The sequence below is a fragment of the Lygodium microphyllum genome, chromosome 5 (assembly GCF_053477565.2).
Source record: "Lygodium microphyllum isolate KBCC chromosome 5, Lygodium_microphyllum_v1.1.10, whole genome shotgun sequence".
Lineage (NCBI taxonomy): Eukaryota > Viridiplantae > Streptophyta > Polypodiopsida > Schizaeales > Lygodiaceae > Lygodium > Lygodium microphyllum.
In genome coordinates this window covers 19230910-19248794 of record NC_141139.1, presented here as the reverse complement: position 1 = coordinate 19248794, position 17885 = coordinate 19230910, and the positions used below count along the sequence as shown (strand labels likewise).

The following is a 17885-nucleotide window of genomic DNA, read 5'->3' as shown; positions in this document are numbered from 1 at the left end:
CTGATACCTAATGCTTTGAGGCGGATGTCTGCAGATTGCATTTCTCATTGTTCTGCGAGGTTTCAAGTTGAATCCAGCTTGTCCACCTCTGGAGTGTGTCCATGTGTGGTAACTTTCTCTCTCATTGTTATATTTTTAAGTGTGTGTAGTTGGCCTTGTGGAAATTTGAAACTTCAGAAGCTTGTTTTGTGAATTCATGCTTCACACAGATTTTGTGAAGACAAAAGCCAAATGTGTGCCGAATTTTGCTCTATCCTATCCAATCTTTCCAAAGAGGAAGATCTCTAGAGGCATTTTCCTTTTACTTATGGACTTTGAAAAATTAGGTTAAAGTTTCTAAGAATTATCCGTAATTAAGGATCCAAACTGCTCGACCTTCCAAGAGCTATATCCCATCTTGTCTATTTGATAAATGTGTATTTGCCTCCTGTTTATTTCCCTAGATGCTTTATTTGGCCTATGAATAACAGTGTGTTCTAGAGCCTTGCTTAGCACATCAAGTCAAAGATTCTGCCTGCTTAGTTTGGCACGGCAGTTGTTTTCAAAGATGAGTAGCTTAGATGACTCCTTTTGATATACTACATTTTTTGATGACATTCCATGTTGTCTGGACGGTACACAAGTAGCAACAAAACAAAAATATCAATCATACCAAGGTTCTAGTTGTAAGTGGTTAGTTAGGTTAGGTTTATAAGTAACCCATTTCACTTATCAATGCTCCATGATCTGTTTTGTGTATTGTGGGAAGCTCTTCCTAGTAAGCCTTTTGCGGAGGCATAACGTGTAGATGCATCCAGGAAAGCTGTCCACCTATTTGTTCCCAAGGCAGCCAAGATCTCCGTTTGATTGTCTTTAATGTCGCTCAAATTGTTTTATAACCAGCAGTGGATATGCTAAGTAATGAAAAATTAGACCAATGCTATTGCTAACTAACTGTGAAAGTAAGGCCAATTTATTTGGCTGTAGAACAGACGTAAAGAGGAAAATCAAAATTATGTTTTCTAGGACTCTCACATTTCATCCCAACGCCTGGTGATTCACTGTCGTCATTCCCCTTTTTGTGCTTCACTCAGCCGATTGTGCCCGTCTCCAGTCTTCCATGACAGCCATTTCAGACTGCTCCAGCCACCCATGCTGCTGCGCATCTGCAGTTGATGGGACCTGCTTGCTGCAAGAATGCAATCTCTGCTGCACTCAAACAAGTGCTCCTTCAGCCTTTGACACTGCTGTCAGCCCTGAAACGACAGCTGTTGCTCGTCAAGTTGCCTCAGCCAGCTTCGCTGCTGTTCCAGCCTTCCATGGAGCCATAGTATGGGGGAGTTTTGGAGATGGGGGAAATGGAAATGGCAAAAAATGGAGTTTCAGAGTTTCAGCCAATTTTGGAAATGGGGGAGGAGTTTTGGATTTTAGCATTAAATCCATATGCAGCTACTTAAATATATCAATGCTCAAAACAACAATCACTCAAATTTCATAGAAAACTTCCAATTTTCATGTCACATGATTCATGAAAGGTGGAACATGAATGCGAGTCTGTGACCACCCATCACATTGAATTGTGCATCCATATTTGGCTCAAGTTTCCTTCAAGGGATCCAATCGGGTTTCTATGTATTTCTTTTCTATCTTTAGCTCTCATGTGTACAATGGATCAGCTGAGAGACCTTCCCACTTGCATCCTATGTGGCTAACTACCTTGATTGTCATCTTTCATTGTTGCATGGTAGCCACGTTGAAAGGAATGGCATGTCGAATGAAACTGAGTGAGTCTCTAGTTGCATTTGTCATGGCTTGCTTTTGAAACCTTGCATGGATACTTGCGCATTTCAATGAGTCCCTCTTGTTGCACTAGAAGATGGCAATGGAGTCCTTTTCATGCTAGGACCAAGCACAAATGCAGATGCATTTCTTTTAGATGTCTCCATTTGGCTAGCCTTTGCTCGACTATCTTGAGCTCCATAAGCTTTATCCCCAGCATAAAGAGAGGTTTCTTCTTCATGTGATGTAAGCCCCGATCGCTTTTAGCGCTAGAGATCAAGGCTCGCTTTACATCCATTGGCACATTTGCACAAGGCCCAATATCCCTGTTGGGCATGCGTGCCAAATGGTCTTTTACATTGGTTACATATTAAGTTTTTTCAATCCATAAAAGTTACATTACCATTTCTTCGATCCACCAGAGCCTTCATATGCTGAGAGTGTAGTGACATGTCTCCAAAATGGGTCCAATGCCATGAAGAAAAAGCCGTGAGGAGGAGAAGGAGAAGAAGAAGGTCTTGTTGGAGAGAGGGAGTTGGTGCCATTGCTCACACAACTAGTGATTCATTATTGTACGTGACTTTGGTATATGAATTCCATCTCGTGTGCATTTTTCTGAGTTCTTCTTTGCACTATTCTTTTGTTTCTCTTTTCTTTTGTGTTGTGCAGTCTACTACAGTAGTCTTCTATGCTTCCATTGCTACATGTACTTTTGACAATTTATGTATCTATCCTTTCATTTTAACTCCATTTGCTCAAGCATCCATTTGTTATTCGAGGATTTATGTTTTTGTGCACTTTGTTAGCCTAATTGTCTTCCTAGTATGATCACAAGCTTGTTTGGTGTAGAGTAGACCTTGTCTTAACATTCACTACCATTGAGCAGGGGCCAATTGCACGTAACACAATTAGTAATTAGGCTCAATTGCATTCTGGATTGATGTGTGAAGCTGTTTTAAGACAATTTTTACACTTGGCATCGCTCTATATGTCTCTTTTTTCGTGCAATACTAAGTGTAATTCTTGAAGATGGCTTTTGTCATGGAGATGTGAAATTTTGAGATGCTTTAATCTTGCTGATAACATTTGATTAAGTTATTAATCAAATGTGCAAGGTTGTTTAGCACTTGATACACATGGCAATTATTTCATGGCAATAGGCTAAGGACCTCGAGGATGCAATGGGTGTCAAAGACAAAAGTTGTGATAAGTTATACCAGCTGGGCTTTGGGGGTTAGTTGGTGTCAATTTTGACCCTAGGACAGTTATTTGGCCAGTAAGTGTTGGTGATGACACTAGGGACTAGCATTAATTACTTAATTAATGCTAGTCTAAGGGTCAACAAAGGTTGGGGACCACTCCAGGTTGCAGATGGCCTAGCCAATTCAATTATGGATGGGCATATTTAATATTGGGTAAGGTTAGAAGGGCTAAAATTAATTTCATGATTATTTAATTCTGAAAGTTAATTGAATGGTTGAATAATGCTGGAAAATTGGTTTAGAAGACTGCCACTTAGCAAAAATGCCCATGCAAACTGAGAAAATATTTCAGCCATTTAGTTAGTTTACAGCTTGAGAGAGAGAGAGAGAGAGAGAGAGAGAGAGAGAGAGAGAGAGAGAGAGAGAGGTGCTGGTCCATTTTCTGATCAGAGAATAGCAATTCGCTGCAGAAGATAGCCATCTGGGGGCCTTAATAGGTAGGGGACAGCAAGGAGTCACATTCCAGGGATTGGCAACAGCATTGCTGATCAAGTGATAGCATTTTGGAGGTGTCTGCTAGTAGATGATTGCATTAAATGCAGGCTGGAGCAGGCAGCGGGCAGAATTTAGGGTTTTCTTGTGAAGAAAATTAGATTTCTCTCTCATCTTGGCTTTCTCTCACCTTCTCCAACCTATTCCCAAGAGATCTCAACATTTCTCAGCCATTTTGAGCAGATTTCAGCCAAATTTGGTTGACAGCAGAGACATCTCTACCTTAAACCCTAAATTTTTGCAAAAATTAGGGTTTGACAGTCACCTTGGGACCTGTGCCAATTGGTGAAGGCATTGTATACTGAATTCAGCACCTGAAATTTGTGTAAATGTTAGGGAATTCAGATGCCAACCCATTCATTGTAATTTGGACTAAACCCCCCCATAAAATATTTTGAAGTGTTTTCAAAAATTCTTATTATAACTAATAAGAAAAAGATATGGTAATAATAAAGGGTTTAGCCGCAACATTTGGCCAGTTGGAGGTTCCATTCGTGCAAGTCTTAGGTGAAAAATCAAGGGGCAATTGGTCCGAATTGATTGCTGATTGTTGCTACAGCAAAGTGGCTTTTGGGACAGCAAAGGAGATTGTAAATCTCAGCTTGTACTCATTCCATTAGCAATCAAGTTTTTTGGGCCAACATGTGTTTGATCTCTGACATTACTAAGGTAATTTGTGCATTTTCAGTATATGTGAATTTTATTATTGCTGTTATTAGTACTTAATCGGGTTATTTACCACCCTATTGGAGAAGGAAGGTTGGTTGCAGTTGTGCTTCTCTTTTAGGTTGTAGTAATGCAGGCTAGTGTTATTAACAATTTCCATTGCAAATTGCGACCTTGAACCTATTGTTGAAACTTGAATACGGAGAAGAGCAGACCTAAATATATTGCATAGATTGTACATACATATCATCTTTCATATCACATGAAGCTTACAAAGGTATTGATGTACAAAGAAGACTACAATTTCATATATTGACATGGACTACAAAAGATCAACCCAACAAGTTACGTGTACATCCCTTGACCTAATCCTTGTCATTGTGGTCGTGATTGTCACCCCCTTCTTTTTCTTCTTCTTCTTCATCCTTTTCTATGTGGTCCGCAAAGCAATCATCAAGTGACATACTTGGTATATGATGCTACATGGCATTGTTTCAGAAGAGGTGCTGCTCACCAGCCTTGGGTGTCTATGGTGAAAGCTTTGATTGAGTAATTTGGTGTAGTGCATGGAAAGACATGAATCATAGGGAAAGCAAGATATTGTAATGGTTGATAGGGGGTGACCATCTTTTTGTCAGTGCTGTTGTCACCCTTGTTTGCAGTTCTGCAGGAGGTACTAGCTTTTATAGACTATGTAATACACATCAAGGTAATGGTTTGCCGTCCAGAAAGAGAACACGACGACAGTTCATGAGGATGACATGTTTTAGATAGTCACATTGTTATCCTTTGATCCGTTATGGATACAATGTGTCTCAGGGCTAAAAGTGCTGTGGATTCTTGTGACACGTGAGTGTGCTGCTAGCCTGCTACACAAGAGCCTTGGCTAGAATGGGCTCTTGTGCCTTAACTTCAAGACATCAGTATTCAGACAAAAAGGACATCTACTAAAGGTTGGTGCGGGTCACATTGGAAGTTGAAGTGAGGAGGACCACACTTTTGTATAGCTAGACTTCTGGAGTCCCTTTCCTAGGTAAGGTGTTCCTATGGAGTGATGGTGGGGGACATTCTCCCTTGGGGACTAGTCACGGGAGAAGGAAAGTCAGTCATAGGCACTGCATTTCTGCAGGTTGTGCCCTGTGGGTTGCAGGATGTGGAATTTATATCTCATGTGTCACAGAATATTACCAAACATTCTTCTAATATCAGTGACTGCATCTTTGATAGGATCCCAGGAACCTCTGTGGAAAGGGGAGTGTTTGAGCCTTTAGCATTTCTAATGTCGGATACCTTTTTTGCATATTTGGAGGACAGGAAATGCCTGTTTTTTTCCAGTTTTCAATTGGGGATTTGGTCTTTGTCCACACCTCTCTAATCTTCATAACGCTGATGTTCAGAAATTGCACGGTGACAATAATCAATGTTAGTCCTGATTTCCTTGAAACTTGCAACACCTTATATGGAGCATTAAAAATTTCAAGGCACCAAGATTGGTCCCCGTTCACTTGAAACTCACAAGGAATGCACTGTTGAAGCACTTGTGATTGTAGGGAAAGAAGGGTTTTTGCTTTCTTAGTTGTTTTCAGGGTTTGTGCAACTAGGACCTGTTAGTGCAGCATAATAAAGCTCTTGTGATTGTAGAGAAAGAAGGGATTTAGTTTTCTTGGTTGTTTTCAGGGTTTGAGCAACTAGGACCTGTTAGTGCAGCATAATAAACTGATGTAACATTTCGTTAGTTTTTGGTCAGCTATCTTTTGGCGAGTGTGTAATGTGACAGTGTGTTTGCTTTTGATGCAAGGGGTCCTCCATTGGTTGAATCTGTCAGAGACACACAGCTTTATGATTCTGTTCGACAGCCTGCAATTACTCTCCTTGAAACCATCATAATTGCTGACTCAGTGATTTTGGCCTCACTCTATTCAAGAAGGTTTGAAGCTAGACAGAGTCCTGCATGTGACATTGTAGAGTTTGATGAAGAAGATTATGAGGGCCTGTCAGCTAATACAGAAGGAATGAAAGATTGCCATTTCATGGAGTACAAGTCATTTGATAAACTGGTAGAAGATTGTGAAAATTGGTTGTGTGCTCCAGTTTTCTGGGTGGATATACTAGGGAGAATGCTTCCTTGGGACTTTTCTGAATCCTTCTTGAAGGCAGTGCTGTGGGCTCTTTCTCGGCTAACTATTGTGAACCAAGTCAACCAGTCAGGAGCAGTTGAAACTTCAGTGGAAAAGTATCCTGAGATTCTTTCATCCAAGGAAATAACTTCTTCTCTGAAATGGGAAGTTCCTAAAGGTTGTGATGATGGTGCTGATGGGAAAGTATGTGTAAATACTGTGAAGGTCTCATCCCAGGGCCCTCAGCTACTTTCCTTGCTGAAGAGGTTAGCATATTCAAACCTGAGATTTTCTGTTTGCTTTCCTGTCACTGCAACTTTTGTTCTAATTGAGACTTATATTTTTAAGCTCATTTTTGTTTGCTTCTGGAGTTTGGGGTCCTTGGAGCTGATTAGTATTCATATAATGTATGCTAAACGTTTTTTCTGTGGCACATAAGGTGTGCAGAGAGATTTTTGTGTCATCTCCAAGTGTCCAGCATTATTGAAAGGTGGAGCTGGGACCCTTTCTTGGCAGAAGCCCTAGTCCTTATAATCTTGGATGGCAGTGAGGTAAAGGTTGCTGTTGATGTGTTTATGCCAGTACCTTCGCTGTTCTTTTGAACTCACCTCATCCTCTTCTACCATTGTGTTGAGAAGCTGCTGTTAGTTCCTATAACACCTTAATCAAATGACTTCTATTTAAAATTTTTTTTGAGACGATCCTGTTCTGATTTGTTTTTTTTTTTGAGAAACAGACTATCAGAGACTTTGGAAGGTGTGCTTTGTCTTGGTTTGCGAAGGATTCCAGTCTTGAGAGTGGATTGATGTTCCTTTGCAGTACTCAGGCAGTTGCCACTTATGTGAACAGTGGGCTGTGCTATGCAACCAAGCTGGTTTGTCTCTTTTGATGACTTATTCAGATCTTTGCTAGTGATTGGTCACTATCTACATTGTCATTGTGTTATTCTGTTCTTGGTATTTTAAGAACAGTTGAGATTGCCTTTCTTGTCACAGATATTCAAATATGTTTGATACCAATCAGACAAATGAAATGGATCATTGTTCATGCTAGGTGCATATCCACAAAAATCTTTTGCTTTTTTCAGAACTCAATCAAAGCATCTAATATCAAATGACATGTCTTCAAAGAGCTAAATGCATGGATTTTGGTCCTCAGTCTTCACCTCCACTATAGAAGTTGAGAATGAAGAAAGGGAGAGAAGGAAAAACAAATTGGTGGCTGGTAGGTTGACTTCAAGGATATTCCATTGGTAGTTGTGCCTGGTTTTGTTTTGGGATGTGTGCAATAGTGCATTGCCATGTCCCTTGCTTGGCTTTAGAGTTTGTTGTGATCTTATTCTCTTACTGCATTGCTGGGCTCTCCTGTTGTGTCTTTAGAAATGTGGCTGGTTGGATCTACTCTTTGCTGCTGCTGTGTCAAAGTGATTGCACAAAGGTAACAGCCTTACGTGATGTGATGCTTGTGCATCTCTGCTGGGAAGAGATGTAGGCAGTTCTGGTCCTGGCAGTCCATAACTTACCAAAATGCTTTTTGAAAAGACTACGAAATCTTACCCATATCTAATAATTTAAGGACATTTAACATTTCATGTCCTAACTACATCTTCCTTAGAATGTATGAGCGACTTATTCAAGCTTCTGTTAGGATAGTATTAGTACCTGTCTATTGTTTTGTGCTTCTCTTGAACATCCTGTTTCATGTCTTTACAAAACATGTATGCAGACACATGATTCTGAGTTTCAAGATAGCTCTGATAATACTCGATTGAAATGTGAGATGGACTGCAGGGTTGAGAGAATATTGAAGACGTCTTGAGAATGGTTTAGAAAGAAAAATTGGAGACATGCTTATTGTAGAAACTCCCCTTCAGAATTGCAGTTATGCCAAGGAAACATCAATGGCACACTGGTTGGAAATATGGGTATAGCCCGACTTTAGAGAATTGGCTAAAAGTGTTCTTAATGGGTGCTCTTTGGTTCTATGGAAACATTGCTTAAACCCTATGTGTCGTCAGGTCTGGGAATTAAGATGTGATATCTATCATTTGATTGTATTATATGTCTTCTTCTGTATATTTATGTGCGTTATGTGTCTGTTGTATCTTTAAGTGTCCTAGCCCATGTGTGTCATGTACTCTTATCAGGCTCATTCAGTTGGGCAGTGAGGCTTAGCAAGAGCAGCTCATGTGACTTGGAACCAATCACTATTGGCAAATTTGTGGTTAGTGGTCTGCAGCTTGGAGCTGGCTGCTGAATAATAGAACACTTTGTTACTTATCCAAACAAGTGGATTGTATGTCTAGTCTAGAAATCTTTTCACCCCTTGTACGAGACATTCTCCCTAGAGAGCTGCCTACACGATGTTTGGTCCATGTGGTTTTTATATTCCATTCTTACCTTAGTGGTTTGTTTTTATTGATAGAATTCTCTTGGTTTGCAAATATAAGTTTTTGAAGCTTAGTAACTTAATACGCTTTATGCGATGACATTTCTTTTGCACATAAGACAAAATTGCACCATCATGTACACATAGTTGCATTCTGTATGCATATGGAGCCACATACTATCATCCACATGCAAGGTCCAAAAAAGTAACTGTTTTTCAAAGCACTTTTGAGCTATTTTTAGGCTGTTTGGTGATGTTTGAAGTGCACACTTCAGCCCCCTTTTAAGCAAGCTTTCTTATGCACTTGTCACACACTTCTCAAGCTTTTAAGCACTCAATCCTTCCTCTTCCTCTTCATTTACTTCTACCTCAACCTCTACCTTTTATCTCCTCTGTATCTATTACTGTGCGTATCAATTAATTCCTTAGGTCTTTTTTAATCATTGTATGAAAAACTGTATATTATTCTGGAAAATTTTATGTGCATTCCACACCATAGTATGCATACTGAACACATCATATGAATTGTACCTGGCTACCATGCATGTAATACACAGAGATTTCAGATTGAAGTATTTGAGTTTTCTTTTTCTCTGCATGTATACTATTCAGTGTCAACAAGAAGCTGACATATCAAATAAATGTGAATGGTGTGTCTGCAGCTTATCACAAGTGGGCTGGCTAGATCTCTACCTTCTCTTCAGAACTTCCTGTTTATCTCTTGGAAATTGATCACTTTGCAGCAGAGAAAAGCTCAAGGATGTTCTGGAACCGGTGTTTCTGACTCTCCTTCAAATAGGGTTATGGAAGGTGGTTTTCTGAAGCTGCCAGTTTATGAGCATCAGGGAACGAAGAATAATGTTGAACCCTGCAAAGAAGCAAGCCTGGATGCACTTAAAACATTACAGCAGCTGTCAGGTTATGTTTGGCACTTGATTTTGGTAATATTACAAGATGGGCACAATTTCTCTGAAGACAATACTTATTTGGTATGCTGTTTAAATCATCATGTTGCTTCAATTTATCATGCTAAGGCTGATAAATAAGTACTGAGACACGCTTGTTTTTCATGAAATGTTTGCAGCAAGTATTTTGATCTGGTGTATGCTAAGCTTGTGCCTTTTCCTTAGTTACAATTCTGAACACTCATTAGCTGTGGACAGAGTTTGATTCTGAATGTAGTATTATGAAGTCTGTCTTCATTTGCTGATACTCACATTATTCTCTTCCAGATGGTATTTGCACGCATGTTTGATGTCCTGCCTTTGGTTTTTCGGAATGTCTTACCAAATTTGGTTAAGAAACTTCCAATGAAGAGTGTGTTGCAAAATCAACAGTATCATTCTCAGGAATCCAATGGAACATCCTGGATTGAGCATTTGCTAAATTGGGGGGATATATCTACGGCAAGCATTCATAGGAGATGGAAGGCTGCAATGTCATACATCGTGGAATGCATGAACGGATGGCACTGTTCCTCAGAACCAGAACTGTCAAGGGATGTCAAGGACTGGTTAGATAGAGGTTGGTGAGGCCTTCGATTCCCATTTATGAGGCAGTTTGGATATGATACATGTTTTAACTAATGATGAACTTACCTCCACAGGTACAGTTCTAAATGATGACATGAGAAACAAATTACAAAGTTTTCTGCACCTTTTATTAACTGAATTAAGGCATGGTTCCAAGTTGTCTAGTATGGGGCCTGGCTCTTTCTTACATAGGCTGCCTGACATAGAGAAAGAACATGCTATAACACCTAACAAGGATAAAACAGCAACAGGGAGAGACAGTGTAATTGTCCTATCTGATGATGAGACCGAGTCTTTGGAGGAGCTTTCAGAGAGAGTTGATTCTATGGGCATGAACTTCAAACTCTTGCTTGAAGATAAACCATGTGCAAATCTTCAGTTAAGCGAATCTAATGATCTCACAAAATCATCTGAAGTAAAAGAATCACAGAATAGTAACCTACGAAAATCTGCAGGGACTCTTTTCCCTGGTTCATCAAGGGATAGGACACTTGATAAATACTTTTCATCCTTGAGCAACAAGGCACCAGAGAACTCTGAGGCAAGTAGAAAAACTAATAAAATCGATCGTGTAAAACCTTCTAGTGTTGCAGATGCAAAAACTAGTCGAGATCCAGCAACTGTGCAAGCTGATTCTAAAAGTGACACAAATGTATCCTTGCAAGGGATGGGGCCAAGCAAGTCTAAGGAAGGATCACAGGAGGAGAGTGCACGTAAGGAAGAAATAGGCAAAGTTCTCAGAGAGCTGGTGGAAGATAATCGTGATGATATTTTCAAGATGAGCTCTAATCAAGGGAAAATTTTACCAGCAGTGCAGAAGAGGAGTCTTGCCCCGCCTCTTCAGCCTAAGCGACAGCTTATTCAGCTACAAGTTCCTGGTGACCAACTGAAAAGCAATGCAAAAAGGTTTGGCATGATGCCACGGCTAGCACCTCAAAGGATGGATGAATGGTACAAGAGAATTTTGAGCTTGGATTATTTTGCAGTTGTTGGCTTGAGTTCAGATACTACTACAGAAGGCCTTCAGTCAGAACCCATGCGAAAGGTGCCTATCAGTTTCAAGTCTTCTGAACAGTATATGGATGTATTTAGACCTCTGGTTTTGGAAGAGTTCAAGGCACAATTACAGCATAGTTATGATCAGTCGTGCCTGTCTGATGCCTTGAACACTGGTTTTTTGCGTCTTATGTCTTTGGAAAAAGTAGATGATTTTGAGATTGGCAGATTCACTGCAGAGTCTGGTGCAGATGCAGTGGTAAAGGCCTGGTTTGAAAATGATTTGCTTCTGCTGTCGCGGCAACCGTTTCAGACTGGCTCACAAACTGTTCACATGCTTGGAAAGGTATTGATAGCGCATTAATACTTATCATACTGTAGTTTATGTTCATTGAATATGGTATGCAATCACTTACAATTTGCTGCATACTTGTACTCATCAGTGCTTTTGATTCTCAAGGTTGAACGACAAGAAAAAGAGAATAAAAATCAGCCAATCAAAATGATCGTGAAATTTTTTCTTCGCTCTGGAAGTAAACGGTTATCAAAAGCTCGTAGTCTCTTGATGGATCGTAGCAAATGGCATGTCACCCGTTTGATGAGTATAACACCACAGCTACGGGAATTTCAAGCGCTTTCATCTATAGAAAACCTCCCACTACTACCTATAATATTGAACAATGGGCTATCAAAGCCAGGCAGCTCAAATGTACATGGGAGACTGAAAACACCTTTGAAAAAGCTTTCAGAAAAGTTGCAGAATCAACTAAAAGCAGATTATAATGAAAGCCAGCTTCAGGCGATTGAGGTTGCCCTAGAGTCATCAGTGGTAGCAAATGGGCATGAAGTGTCTTTGGTACAAGGGCCTCCAGGTTTGAATCTCAACTACAGCATATTCCATCTACACATTTATCTGACCACTTTTGTATACTAAATGGGCTGTCCACTTAAGTTCTCCATGGTAGGGGCATACTAAGGCAAGCCATGCATTAATGAGGTCCATCATGCAGCTACGAGCAGTTCCAGTTTATAGGTTCTTGGAAAAGACTCCAATTCGCTGGCTTTTGCCTGCTGGCAAGGCGAATCATCTCACATTCCGAATATTGAGCTAACCAGTCACAAGATAAGGACTGGGACCAGCACAAAACCGTATTTCTAAATCAGCACAGAAGTTTTTATATGCAGGAACATTTCCGTTAGCCGGTTTTGTTTTTCCCCTCAAAATGTGCCTACAGTTGAAGAAGTTGGATGCTGGGTTCTGGACATATTGGGATGCCTGTATGTACAAAAAATTAATTTTGTGCAACAAGGTTCTCTGGATGTTCTCCTTTTAGAGGCCACTCATAAGCAGGTTATGTTGGAGAAATTGCCTTTGATGTTTGGCCAGTCACTGACCAAAATTATATATGTCTTGCTAGGTAAAGTGTTAGGCCTATTGAGGTTGGAGAATATCCCATCTATTGGTATTAAAACTCATAGATGTTCAAAGATTGGGCATATATATTAGAAACTTGGGTTGGGGGGATGTTTGTTATGCTTGTCAGAAATTTGTTCACATGTCAAATCATTGTTGCATGATGTTACGTTGAATGTTCAGCCATGACCTCAAATGTCCACTGAATGTAGATAAGGGGAAGTAAAACGAGGCTTCCTCGTTTGAAAGAGTGGATTCACAACTAAGCTGCGAAGCAATAATGTTAAAGAAGCGAACCAACTTAACACTTTACCTAGTACAAGAGACAACCGACACTTATTGGCCCCAAAACTAGGACCCCTTGTGGTATTTCTTAATCTTTATTTCAGAATCTGTTGTACAACCAAGACGTGTCAAAAGATGATGTACCAGCGAGACAGTAGGGTTTGCGGAGAGGAACACGGAGTGAACTCGGCAAACATGGAGAAGAGAAGAGAGAAGAAACTTTGATAAATGGAAGGATGAAGTTCTGAATCATGGAGTGAATGTGATACAAGGGAACAAGGGTGCCGTAGCACAAGGAAGATGATGAAAATAGCTACAAACCACGAATTGCAATGTCCTCCTGAAGGGGTGTGAGGGTAGTGGGGAGGTTGGAGAGAAGAGGTGATGGATTGAATGAATTAGCTGTAGGAATGAATGAGAGAGTGGCCTATAAATAGACAGAGTCAGTCTAGGATGGCGCCCCTTTTTGGGACTGCAAACCCTAAATGCAAAACGCAGAAACGCAAAAGCGCAAATTGTGGGTGAAGGGTTTCTCAACACCCCCTATTAGGCCCAAAAAGGGGAATAAGAGAAGAGTGAGGTGGAGATGCAATGCTACATGCTGAAGAATGCTCATGCAGCAAGTGCCACTTGGACGGTGTCCCTCCTGGGAAAATTGTTCACTTGCCCAAGCGCCCTAGTACAAAGATAAAGAAAACATGCAATGCATGGAGGAATGTCGGACTTTGTGTGATGCCGAGAACCATAAGGATATGCCCGTACTCGATCTCGGGAGGTGGCTCCATGCTAACCAAGTGACGAAGAAGATTCACCCTGTAATCTGAGAATACCACCTGAAAGGAGACCTTTGAAGATAGTCAGGAGACTCGATGAGCTGTAGAACCTGAAACTCAACCTCAGGAGAGAAGCCACTAGCTCCGTGACTCCATGCTGAAAGGAATACGAAGGCCTAGCCACCAAGTCGCTGCCGAAGATCCAAGGACCCCAATCTAGGTAGACCCTCTAGATCTCGGGTATCAATAGAAGAGATGACTAGTCGAAGATAGCCACCCCAAGAAAGTAGAGGATGGGTGAAGAACTTCATGTGGAGTAGGTTCTCTCTCTGAGGTGGGAGCTGGAGGGGCCCCCGCTGAAGTCGAAGAAGTAGATGCCCCCTTTGAGGGCAAAGAAATAACATCCCCCTTTGGATCCCCCTCTGAAGTAGATAGGGAATCCAAAAACTCATGGATCATGGACTCCGAAATGACTGATGACGAAGGAAGTGCCACCGGTCATGCTGAAGAAGGTATCTGGGGTGCCGAAGAGCTCCCAGAGGTAGCCTCTCGAATCTGAGTAGTTGAGGGTGGGAAAGGGTGGGGCTCAGAATGAGCAAGAGGTGGGATATAGTCGTTGTCTCTAAGTGGAGTAGACTGGGTAGCCGAAGAAGAGGAAGGAGTCGAGCAACCACTGTCTCTTGAAGGAGCAGATTGACAAGGAGACGGTATCAAACAATCATTGTCTCTCGATGGAGCGGAGTGCAGATCCGTAGGTCATGGAAGCCACTGTACCTGAAAATAAGTGGGAGAAGACTGCCACTGGCATTGCGACAATCTCCAGGAGGTCGTAGCGCCAATCGATCCTTCATGTGCTCGAAAGGACTTAGTGCCATCGGATGCGTCTTATTGCCTTGAGCATAGTACTTTGATAGCCGATGCAAAACGATCTTTGTGGCCTAGAAAGGAGGGGTGGCACAAGGAGTGCCTGGTGGAAGACGCATGTACTCCGGAGGGGTGGGGAGCAAAGGTCGATGTCGACAGTCTTCGGTGGGATGACCGTTCGTGCCGCATTAGGAACACCTAGTAGAAGGGCAATCTGCCGGGGGAGACGCCTTGGCACCGGTATGCCTTGCTGAAGAAGGAAGAGGTCAGCCACCATGAACCACGAACCGCAATGCCCGCCTCAAGGGGTGTGAGGGCAGTTGTGAAACATGAACCCCAATGTCTGCCTCAAGGGGTGGAAGGGCAGTGGAAGGGTTGGAAGTGAGCTACCTATGGGAGGAGGATGCGACAAGCAGTAAGAGATTGCAACCAGTAGAAAAACATAGGTGAGGAGAGAGAAAGACTAAAAACGCAGGCAGCAGGAGAGAGAAAAACTAAAAACGCAAGCAGAGCAAGAGAGAGGAAGACTAAAAACGTAGGCAGCAGGAGAGAATAAACTAAAAACGCAGGAAAAAACAGCAGCAGCAGTCAATATGCTGAAATCAGCTCCGAACAGTGTGTGATAGGCTGGAAACAGGCGCTAGACTGTTGTAGACAGCAATGGTCAGCTTGGACCGCGATGTCCTCCATGTTTGGGGTGTGGGCAGCAAGCTGAAATACCTGAAATCTGCAAAAACGAGATTGTTTTCTGAATGGAGAGTGATCAGCAACAGTCGTTTTGCTATAAATAGCTGCAAACTGCGGGTGGAAGGCTGGAAACATGCACTAGACTGTAGATGACAGCAAGGGATAGCTAAGACTGCAATGTCCTCCGCAAAAGGGGTGTGGGCAGCAAGTTGAAAACACGTGAAATCTGCATAAACGAGATTTTGATGCAAGGAAGAAGAAGAGAAGTGGATGCCACACCCGCCACCGGTCTTTGCCTTCACTGGAGTGGAGGATCTTTGCCGCTAGGTGAGCAGATCCAACTCTGATACCATGTCAAAAGATGACGTACCAGCGAGACAGTAGGGTTTGCGGGGAGGAACACAGAGTGAACTCGGCAAACACGGAGAAGAGAAGAGAAGGGAGAAGAAACTTTGATAAATGGAAGGATGAAGTTATGAATCATGGAGTGGATGTGATACAAGGGAACAAGGGTGCCCTAGCACAAGGAAGATGATGAAGACAACCACGAACCACGAACCGCAATATCCTCATAAAGGGGTGTGAGGGTAGTGGAGAGGCTGGAGAAAAGAGGTGACGGTCTGAATGAATTAGCCGTAAGGAATGAATGAGAGAGTGGCCTATAAATAGGCACAGTTAGTGTAGGATGGCGCCCCTTTGTGGGGCTACAAACCCTAAACGCAAAACGCAGAAACGCAAAAATGCAAACTGCGGGTGAAGGGTTTCTCAACAAGACGAAGGTTGGATCCCCAAGACATTGGTGGGTTTCCCACAAACTCAAGAAATATGTCCAAGGGTTTCCCAAAGTTCTTCAGCGAATTGAGCCCATTCACTTACAAAATTCGGAAGCTCTTGCTGCCCCAAATGATGAGCAGCAATAATCCTCATTTTGACCCTTGATTTTAAGCCCTTGGAGAGCCAAATTGAGTCGTCAACCTTCGCATATGGCTGAAGGTCTTCAGATCTGCTGCAATGTCACTGATTTACAGCAATAGGGCTTTATGGCATATATGTGTTGGATTTCTTTATGCACACTCCCAAGACAGTCTGGTAGACCCTAATTTTTACTGAAATTAGGTCGGTAACAGCTATTGCAGGGCTGAGAATCTTCAATTTGTTGGAAGAAAGAGAGGAGAGCAGTAACTAAGAAGAGAATTTTCAACTCCAAGCTGAGAAATTGTCAACAGCAGCAATTGCCAGCTGAAAGATGCCTCAGAGCTACCCAGAAACAGGTTGCTTCAGCAACAGATGCCCAAAAACGTGTTGTCTACAGCTGAGTTCCAGGATCAGGTTGCCAGCAGCAAATTGGTGCTCAGCAGCAGAGAAAACCTGTAGGCCAGCAGTCACCCAGCCAGAATGTACCTGCTTCCCTGTCCAACCAGCCCAGATTGCCTCTCACAGGCTGTCCCAGCCTTCCATGGCATGTCTCTCTTTGACTGCCACATGTCAAACATGCGCATGCCTAATTCAGCCTCTAGAACTGAATTTCCAGTAATTAATAATTGTGGGAAATGAAAATTGCTTGACCTTGCCCAAAAGTTGGCCATTGCTCAGCCTAATTTTAAATTCATAAGGCCTATGAATTCAAAAGTTTTCAAACTTCATTAACTTTAGTCCAAACCATTAGATGTCTTAATTTTCGAACTCCCATGACTCCGAAAGTCATTTGCAAGGGCATAATGTCTGTTGCCAAGATGTGACACTAGGCACCCACTGGCACCTATCCACCACAAGTTATGCCAATGTCGCCCATTGCCAAAGCTAGGGTTTACCTTTCATTGTGACTCGCATTCCAACTTATTCACACACGTGTACAACTCAGGTGCACAACTCAATTGTTCTAAGGAAATAAGTTAACAATTCATGACCCCATGACAGCAAGCAAGTTATACTGCTGGTTGGACCCAATAATGGCCTTCAGAAAAATATGAAGGATAAATTAAATACACAATAATTGTATGCTCTGGAAATAAGCATTTATCAATGCGAATGTCCGTAGTGACTAGAGCTTGGATGCCCACTAAAGTTGCTCGCTACTAAGATCAAATTTGGGGGCAACTAGTTCATTTTACTGGTTTTGATATTTCTTATGCAGGCAATTCCTATCTTGGCCTGTAATGATCCAAATGGAATTTGGCTTGTAATGCAGGTTCACATTGTTGTATAGATTTATGAATTTGTGGTTGTTTATGCTTGTTACGCCTTAGGCCATGGGGCAAATGTATTGGCTCAAATGGCTTCCTATCCTTTGCTACAAAATTCTTTTGTTTGTGGGAATTTCACTAACACCCCTTCATAGATGGATAACTCTTTTTTGGTTATTCTTGTATGTGAGCATTTGAAAGAGTATAATGGGCAGCGTGCGTGAGTTTGATCCTTGGTTTTGTGAAATTCAGCTTCTACAGGGATGCATAGTTATATGCATCTGATGATGCTAAATAGTCACTTTTGGGCTCATTTGGACCAATGGTAGCTACTTTGGATTGCCTATAGTACTGTTTTATCAAATCATGTGCCTTTCTGGCTCGGCTTTCATTTAGAATTGACACTATGGATGACTCCTTGACCTTTAGTATTTGAATATCAGTTTTCTCTCACATTAATTTTTTCAG

The 17885-nt window shown here is 41.8% G+C and overlaps 1 protein-coding gene across 7 annotated transcripts in view; it reads left to right on the top strand.

Moving 5' to 3' along the window:
• LOC148035569 (P-loop containing nucleoside triphosphate hydrolases superfamily protein) overlaps positions 1 to 17885 on the top strand; it is a 125080-nt gene that overhangs the window by 26850 nt on the left and 80345 nt on the right. For 6 of the 7 annotated variants that reach the window (XM_087677528.1, XM_087677529.1, XM_087677527.1 and 3 more), the window contains 8 exons: positions 35 to 108; positions 5977 to 6561; positions 6735 to 6846; positions 7032 to 7169; positions 9346 to 9672; positions 9916 to 10207; positions 10290 to 11557; positions 11672 to 12083. In XM_087677528.1, coding sequence (XP_087533654.1) covers positions 35 to 108; positions 5977 to 6561; positions 6735 to 6846; positions 7032 to 7169; positions 9346 to 9672; positions 9916 to 10207; positions 10290 to 11557; positions 11672 to 12083 — 3208 coding nt within the window. The remainder of the gene's footprint in view (positions 1 to 34; positions 109 to 5976; positions 6562 to 6734; positions 6847 to 7031; positions 7170 to 9345; positions 9673 to 9915; positions 10208 to 10289; positions 11558 to 11671; positions 12084 to 17885) is intronic. The other variant, XM_087677532.1, reaches the window with a different exon arrangement.